The sequence below is a fragment of the Salvia miltiorrhiza genome, chromosome 3 (genome assembly GCF_028751815.1).
Source record: "Salvia miltiorrhiza cultivar Shanhuang (shh) chromosome 3, IMPLAD_Smil_shh, whole genome shotgun sequence".
Classification (NCBI taxonomy): domain Eukaryota; kingdom Viridiplantae; phylum Streptophyta; class Magnoliopsida; order Lamiales; family Lamiaceae; genus Salvia; species Salvia miltiorrhiza.
In genome coordinates this window covers 62,997,945-63,006,806 of record NC_080389.1, presented here as the reverse complement: position 1 = coordinate 63,006,806, position 8,862 = coordinate 62,997,945, and the positions used below count along the sequence as shown (strand labels likewise).

Sequence of the window (8,862 nt, the reverse complement as noted above, 5' to 3'; positions counted from 1 at the left end):
CTAGTTTGACTTAGTTGTAAGATATTTAATGTATATCTAATTATTTCCATGGTTGAGTTAAATTAGGAATCATGAATCTATCCTAAATAAGATGGATTCTGAAAATGGAAGATTTAAAAATATTTATTAAATATTTTACGTAAGCAATATTAATTGTCTATGGAAGGTGGGCCATTTTGGATGGACAAAAGTAAGATTGGATTTATATATTTGTATATATTATTCACTCTAATTCAATTCTATATTAATATATATCAAATTCTTTATGCTAATAAAAATATTAGGAGGTGATCTTGGGTACACCCGGGTGTACCGTACAACCGGGTTATACCTTCACTAAAATTTTGACCCATCTCTGATTTGAATCCATATCCTGACCCAACCCATATAAATAATACTATATGTGGATACGGGTCAACCCGATTGTACGGTACACCCAGGTGTACCCAAGATTTTGTGAAAAATTAAATATGCAAATTGTGATGTCTCCATGGTTGAGATCAATGCCTGCAACCGTAAGCTCAGCGGTAGGCCAACAGAACACACCGGTGTAGTTGCAAAATACATAATTATTTGTAGATCTAATCAATTAAATGATACTAAAATTAATTTATAAGAACCAGAAAATTAGTAAGAATAAAGGTTGAATTGGATGATCATATCAACTCACACACTATTAAACTATATAGTTAATATTATTATTCATACTATTTATTGTTAACACACACATAAGATGTTCAGGAATCCACATTTATTTTTTGCGGAAGACTTCACTAATTGTAGAATTTAAATAAAAGATTATCTACATGCTTACGTGAAATTTTCTCTATTTATTAATCTTTTATTATCTATTATTTATTGTTAATATTTATTTTGAAATGTTATGAGTTTTTATTGAGATAGATAACTAATTATCATAACAACTTATATTTGATTCTTTAGATATTTAATAAATTTAAGCATATTCGGATAATTAGCGGATATTACTATTATGAATTTAGAATAAGAGTACTAAAATTATTTTTAATTGAGTTTTAAAACTAACTAGCATTTGCACCCCGTGCAATGCACAGGAAATATTTTTATATTTCTAAATTTATATAAAATTGATATCAACTCAATATCATATTTATAAATACAATAAAAATTAACTTTAATTAATTAGATATACTTTATTTGAATATTAAAAAATAAAAATATAAAAATAATTCACAATAATAAATATTCATATTATGTAAAGACAAAAAAATAAGTTAAAATAACAAATAATTAAAAAATAGATTTATTCAAAAAAATATGAGAGGAGAGAGATTTTTTTTAAAAAATTTAATCTTTAAATAAATATAACTTTTATATTTCAAATAAAATATTTATATCAAATATATCAAATTAAAGTTCTTATCGTGATCTTTAATTTAATATGTATATTAAATATATTATAATTAAGTGAATTCCATAATTTTAGAAAGAAATAAAACAAAAAAATAAAAAGTTAAAGAAAAAGAAAACAAACCTTTTTATAGATTATAGAATTGTAAATAAACCTTTCTTGAGTTAGTGGGCTTAAATACTTTAATTAGATATGTGAGAATGTGAGAGATAATGGGGTTAATGAATGGATCATTTAATTTCTAACCTTCATATTAAAGATATTTTCAAAATTGCCATTGAAATCAATTTCAAATTGATTTGAAATCAATTTGAAATTGAGAGCCCCCTTTTTAATATAGTATAGATATGAGTATATATAAACGAAGTTCATAATCTACAAAATTATACAATTATCAAATTTATACTTAAAATTATTAACAAAACCTATATATAATAAGTAATTTTCGTTGAATTTCTACGGGTAGCGAACTAGTAAGTAATAATAATAGTATACATAAGAGGATGTAAATTTTTTTAGGCCCCCGATAATTATGGACCCTGGGCAGTCACCCATACTCGTCCGCTCTCAGAGACTATAATACACAAGGGAATGACGGAATCTGGTGTTGTCTGGGAAGATCGAAGATGACGACTGGTGTTCAAGGGGAATGGCGGAGCGTCCAAGGTCGTTTTTCTCTCTCAATCAGTGACTGATGTTCTATTGGAAAGGTTGAAGACGACGGTTGTGCTGCACTTGCAGTCACGGGCGGAGCCGGGGGGGCTGAAGCCCCCTCCCAAATTTTGAGATTTAAAAAAAATATATATATAGATTTCTCAGGGATGGTGCAAGTTCAGCCCCCTCCCAAATTAATTCCTGGCTCCGCCACTGCTTGCAGTGCTCAACCTCAAACTCGCGCCCATCCACAGCAGATAAGATTAGCGCCACGTGGCGCTTCGGTCATGGTGCCAAGAGATAAGGCACTGATCCATCCATATGTGGTCGCAAAATGGAAATATAACGGAATATGACATCCAACGGCCCAGATTCAGCGTCCGATGCAAACGGAAAAACAAAAACCGAAAAACGGAGAAACAAAAAAGATTGGGGCACCTCTCCTTCCTCGTCTCCGTCTCTGTCTTTGTCTCAACCTCAAGTCTTCGTCTTCGTCTTCGTCTCAGTCTCTATAAGTGATTGGGGCCGACATCTAAGGACGACTTGACTCAAACGGAGCTAGACAGTCAGCGTACCCTTCTTTGCCATTCGTCTTCTTCATCAGCCAAACAAAGCCATCTTACTCATCCAAGACAAAGACAAACGATTTCAAGAGGAACTCAAATGCATATTCTCAATACAACAACCTTAGCTCATCAACTCATACAAAGCCATCAAGGCACTCATCCTCAAGTCTTCGTCTCCGTCTCTGTCTTTGTCTCAACCTCAAGTCTTCGTCTTCGTCTTCATCTTCGTCTCAGTCTCTATAAGTGATAGGGGCCGACATTTGTATGGACCACGAGAGAGTAGGTGTGGAAATAACATATAAGGAGCACTTGACTCAAACGCAAAAAAACAAAAAAGACATCAAAAGCCACACCCATCAAGACGCTCAAGTCTTGTAATATTTGTGTATATAGCTTGCAGTTATTAGCGACTTAATTATCATAATACAATCACAATCACAGTTATTGGCGACTTATTTTATTTTCTTAATTATCATATAGTGTTGAATAATGCAATATATAGTGTTGAATAACAATATTAAAAAAATTAGTAAAATTTTCGCTCCCTCCAGTATTCGAATCCAGGTAAAAAATTCCCTCTCAAAATATCAGCTCTAAAATACATTAAATCAACACATATAAATCAATCTAAGATCTTACCATATATGATGGATCTCATTGAAACTCTCCTTATATATATAAATATTTTTCCGTGCATTGCACGGATATAAATACTAGTTAATATGAAATTCAAAATAAATAAATTCATTAACGATTATTGCAACGTTACATGTTTAGCAATTCTCAAGGATTGCATAAATGTTCTAAAGTTTTAATCCCATACTCAGTGTTACAATATTCAGAATTATTTTCTGCAATGGCTTCATCTCGAAATGCATCAAAACTATCTGAACTAAGAGCTTTATATGAAATACAACAACCACTTGGCAATGAATCAGCGAGATTGCAAAAGCACTTAAGAATTGCTTGACAACAAGCTACAGACTCTATTTCGTTATTGTCGCAAAAATCGATTTTATTATTTGTTGTAACAATTGTTGAATTGATCGATTCGATTTGACGATGCGCTTGAGATTCATTCACCATTACTCCACTAATAACGAGGAAGAATAGGATTTGAATCATGATATTTAACTTTAGATCGAATTGAAGTATTTGAATGTTGAATGTTGTAAGTATTTATAATAATTTGTCGAAATTAGATGGTTGGATGCGTTTCAGTTCAAATTAATTCTCTTAGTTTGAAACCCACAAAACATATATACATTGTTAATATCACATGAGCAAGCACCGCATTTATATGTAACCCTAAATTGATAATTAAATTGAGCTGCTTAATTTAATGATCTATTAGTGTGGAAATTTAATTAGTTTAATAATAACTATAATTAAATGGTAAATTGAAATTAATAAACTGTTTATTTAAGGTTAATTAATATTGACTTTTCGCTCTATTGTATATTTTAAATTAAATTGAACTATACATATTACTTTTAACCATTTATTGTTAGGAAAATCAAGAGGGTACATGGATCATGGTACAAGAAGCTCTTAACGTTGAAAAACAAAAAATTATAAAGGCCATCCATTATGATATAGTTTGACTTTTTTTTCTCTCATAACATTAAAACAATAATATACAAATATATGCGATGCTCACAATTGTGAATCCGATTTATATGTTAAAATAATGCTCACAACCGCTCACTTAGTTAATTAACATCTCATTCCCAAATTAATCAGCAACCGGAATCATAATTAAGTCCATTAACCCAGTTGTTGCACAAATAGAAGTTTGATTCTATATATCTGTTTCTATATAATCAATCGAGATATAAGGATTCTATATATCTGTTTCTATATATATATGATGATTATTGGATGCAGTCATAATACAATCACAATTTGCAGCCATGGAGAAAAAGCTTCATTACATTTTGCTGTATGCATTCCTAATTACCATAACCTTCCCAATGCTTTCTTCTGAAGCCAAAGCCAAACAACCTCTGAGCCTTGCAACTGATCAAACTGCCCTTCTTTCACTCAAACATACATCTCTTTTACTTGCAACTAATTGGACCAACTCCACCTCCGTCTGCAGCTGGATTGGCGTCACTTGCAGCTTCCGCCACCACAGAGTAGCTGCCTTGAATCTCTCCAACATGGCTCTCTCCGCCACCATTCCACCACAGCTCGGACACCTCTCCTTCCTCGTCTCCCTCGACCTCACCAACAACCTTTTCTATGGAGATTTGCCACAGGAACTGTCTCTCCTCCGCCGTTTGAAGTTCATATCTTTCCGATTCAACAACTTCACCGGAGACATCCCTCCGATGTTGGGTCAGTTACCAAAATTAGAGTACTTGAATTTACGCAACAACAGCTTCATGGGTTCCATCCCAAAATCTCTCTCAAACCTCACAAACCTACAATATCTTTCCTTATCTTCCAATTCTCTAAGTGGAGAAATTCCAAAAGAGTTGGGAAGACTTCAAAGTCTACAAACTCTGTATGTTCAATTCAATCATTTGTCGGGTGCTATACCATCAGCCATATTCAACATCTCGACCCTTGTAGTTATAGCTTTGACAGGCAATCAATTGAGTGGAAGTCTTCCAACAGACATGTGCTGTAATCTTTCATTTCTTACTGTGCTAAGTCTTTCTAAAAATCAGCTGAGTGGCGCGATTCCCACAAATGTATCCCAATGTTCACGGCTTGAGGAGTTGAGCCTCTCTTACAACTCTTTTAGTGGGGAGATACCTTCAGAAATCGGCTACTTGACATCTCTTCAGGGGTTATATCTTGGTGGTAACAATTTGAATGGTATGGTTCAAGTTCTTATCACATAAATTTGTGTAAATAAGATTTTATTAGTTTCATGACACTTTTTTTTGCCAGGAATACTACCACATGAGATTGGCTATCTTCAGAGTCTGCTTACTTTTGGTGCTGAACGGAATGAGATTGCGGGCTCAATTGATTTCAATATTTTCATGAATATGTCTGCTCTGCAAATCATAAATCTAGGGCGCAACAAATTAACGGGGAACCTTTCAAGGGATGTCGGGAATATTACCATGCTAACAAATTTGGATCTCTCGGAAAACCATTTTACAGGTACAACAGAGTAATTTTCATGTAAATTGCTTGTTTAGCTACAATATGTGTTTTTGAAATCTCATGTTTTGCAGGGCTTATTCCCACTGAATTTGGCCAACTTTACCATTTGGAGATATTAGAATTAAACTTGAACAGCTTGAGTGGTTCGATTCCACATGAGCTCTTTAACATTTCAACTCTTCGGATTCTATCAGTTACCGGCAATGCTCTGTCAGGGGTTCTTCCAACCCATTTATGCCGTGCCACTCCCTTTCTTGAACATCTTCTTCTTGGCATAAATTCCATGAGTGGAGCAATACCCAACTCCATCTCTAACTGTTCTCGACTCACAATTCTCACACTTCATGAAAACAAATTCAGTGGTTATATACCTACTCATCTCGGCAACCTAAAAAATCTCCAACGTCTTACTCTGTTCAGCAACAATCTTACCCAGGCACCATCTTCTTCCTTCATTACTTCATTGACAAATTGCAGGTCTCTAAATCTTTTGTCAATTGATCATAATCCTCTAAATGGTGTCATTCCAGCTTCTGTTGGGAACTTATCTTCCTCACTTCGAACATTCACTGCCAACAACTGCAATTTCAGTGGCAGCATTCCTGTTGAAATAGGCAATTTAAGCCGTTTGATTGCATTGGCTTTGCATGGCAATGAGTTATCTGGTAATATTCCACTAACTATAAGCCATTTCCATGAACTTCAAGGATTAGATCTTCAAGATAACATGTTGGGAGGCTTAATACCACATGCTATATGTGATCTATTCAGCCTCAATGCTTTATTTATGAGCCATAATCAATTTTCAGGCTCAATTCCTAAATGTCTGGGATATGTCTCTTCTTTAAGAGTTCTTTATCTAGACTCCAACATTTTGAATTCAAGCATACCATCAAGCTTATGGGGCCTAAAAGATTTGATCACTCTAGACTTGTCCTCGAATTCATTAAATGGGTTCCTACCACAAGAGATAAGTAACTTAGGAGCAGCAATATATATAAACCTATCGATGAATAAGTTGTCAGAGTCAATTCCGAGCAATATCGGAAAGTTGCAGAATTTGATTAATTTGTCTTTGGCAAATAATAGACTAGAAGGTTCTATTCCTGTGTCTATGGGAAAAATGACCAGTTTGGCAAATCTCGACTTGTCGTACAACAACCTCTCTGGTTCAATTCCAAAGTCTTTAGAAGCACTCCAACACCTCGACTACTTTAATGTCTCTTTCAATAGTTTGAGTGGAGAAATTCCTAATGGAGGTTCGTTTAGAGACTTCACTATGGATTCTTTTAAGGGTAATGAGGCATTGTGTGGAATCCCCAAGTTCCATGTTCAAAATTGCTCTTCAATTTCTAATCACAGATCAAAGAGAAAGAAGGTGGAACGAGCTTCATTTATTGTTTTCGGGGTTGTGGCTTTCATCTCAGTTGTTTCTTTGGCCTTTATAATTGTCAAAAACAAAAGGAAAGATAAGACGACTAGCAGAGAAGTTGATGAGCTGAAATCCATTGTGCCGGAAAGAATCTCTTATTATGAACTGCTGCAAGCAACGGAAAGATTCAATGAAAGCAATTTACTTGGCACCGGGAGTTCTTGCTCTGTTTATAAGGGAATTCTTAACAATGGGAAGGATATCGCTGTCAAGGTGTTTAATATGCAGCTAGAAGGTATTTCAAGAATATTTGATGTCGAATGTGAGATACTCCGTAGCATTCGACACAGGAATCTGACAAGCGTCATAAGTAGTTGCTCCAATGAAGAGTTCAAGGCATTAGTACTTGAATATATGCCAAAGGGAAACCTTGAAAAATGGTTATATTCCCACAACTATTGCTTGAATATGATGGAGAGATTGAATATAATGATTGATGTTGCATCTGCTTTGGAGTATCTTCACCACGGTTATTCAATGCCCATTGTCCACAGCGACTTGAAGCCTAGTAATGTGTTGTTAGATGAAGACATGGTTGCCCATGTAAGCGACTTTGGGATAGCAAAGTTGTTATGCGATGGAGATAGCTCTGTGTTAACCAACACGCTAGCAACATTGGGTTACATTGCTCCAGGTGAAGTTTCTCTAAATATATGTATTGCACTTCACTTTTAATCATTTAATTATGTCTTCCTTACTGCATACATCATGATCATTTTTGTTGTTCCAGAGTATGGTTTGGAAGGGCTAGTTTCAACAAGGTGTGATGTGTATAGCTACGGGGTGATGTTGATTGAAACTTTTACAAGAAAAAGGCCTGGTGATGATATGTTTGGCGGAAATATGAGCTTAAAGAGATGGGTAGAACTCTCACTTTCGGAGATCCCAGATGAAGTGATAGATGCCAACTTAGTCATGAATTTGGAGGAAGAAATGATTGACAAGAATATGCAGTGTGTATCATCCATACTTGAATTGGCTCTGAAATGCTCTGCGGACTCTCCCGGGGATAGAATCAACATGAAACAAGCACATGCAGAGTTGCAGAAAATCAAACATCGATTTTCCCAATGAGATTCAAGTAAGCTATTTCAAAGTTTTATGTTATTTCTAAAAGGATATTCATATCTCAAATTTCTATCGTAAAGTTAATTAGCTAATGATGTCTTCTTCATTTGGTGGCTTTGATGAGGCATGTAGTGTTGAAGATTTTGAAGAGGCAGTAGATGCTAACCGGGGTGAGGCACTGGATAGTGGTGTGGTGGATGACATAAAGAATGGAAAATTTGGCTTGGTCCTTTTGTTGGTTTTTGCTATTATTGTTAATTTGTTCTTCTTGTTTCTGCTTTTTTTTTTTTTCTCGTTTTAGTAGACGATTACTCTTTTTCCTTTACTAGTGTTTTAACCATTGGGTTTCGCCATGAAGGTTTTATTGAGGTTCGGCCCTTAGTTAGCGTCTTTGTGCTTTCAAAGATTTGCTAGGTTTTCTTTTTCGTTTTTCTCCTTTTATATGATTTCTATTTCAACAACTAATTATCAAATTGGTTTAGAGGCAGAGAAGTTAATTCTTGCTGCTAAAAGTTTCAGTTTTTGAATCCATAATTAATACAGTTTTTGAATTCCAGAGGAAACACTTGCGAAATTGAAGAAATAGATGGATTTTACATAGAATTCCAGAACAACAATAACAGAGGAAT

At 34.5% G+C, this 8,862-nt stretch overlaps 1 protein-coding gene across 1 annotated transcript; it reads left to right on the top strand.

The window, feature by feature from the left end:
- Positions 1 to 4,496: 4,496 nt before the first annotated feature.
- LOC131015325 (putative receptor-like protein kinase At3g47110) lies at positions 4,497 to 8,558 on the top strand. Its single transcript, XM_057943681.1, has 4 exons — positions 4,497 to 5,436; positions 5,512 to 5,730; positions 5,805 to 7,799; positions 7,896 to 8,558. The coding sequence occupies exons 1-4, from the start codon at positions 4,524 to 4,526 to the stop codon at positions 8,237 to 8,239; spliced, it is 3,471 nt and encodes a 1,156-aa protein (XP_057799664.1). The 5' UTR covers positions 4,497 to 4,523; the 3' UTR covers positions 8,240 to 8,558.
- Positions 8,559 to 8,862: the final 304 nt, after the last annotated feature.

Bases quoted from the DNA above. Each gene is read 5' to 3' on its own strand.
- LOC131015325 (XM_057943681.1), top strand. From the start codon at position 4,524: ATGGAGAAAAAGCTTCATTACATTTTGCTGTATGCATTCCTAATTACC. The intron at 5,731-5,804 runs GTACAACAGAGT...CATGTTTTGCAG, and splicing joins CTCGGAAAACCATTTTACAG to GGCTTATTCCCACTGAATTT. The intron at 7,800-7,895 runs GTGAAGTTTCTC...TTGTTGTTCCAG, and splicing joins ATTGGGTTACATTGCTCCAG to AGTATGGTTTGGAAGGGCTA.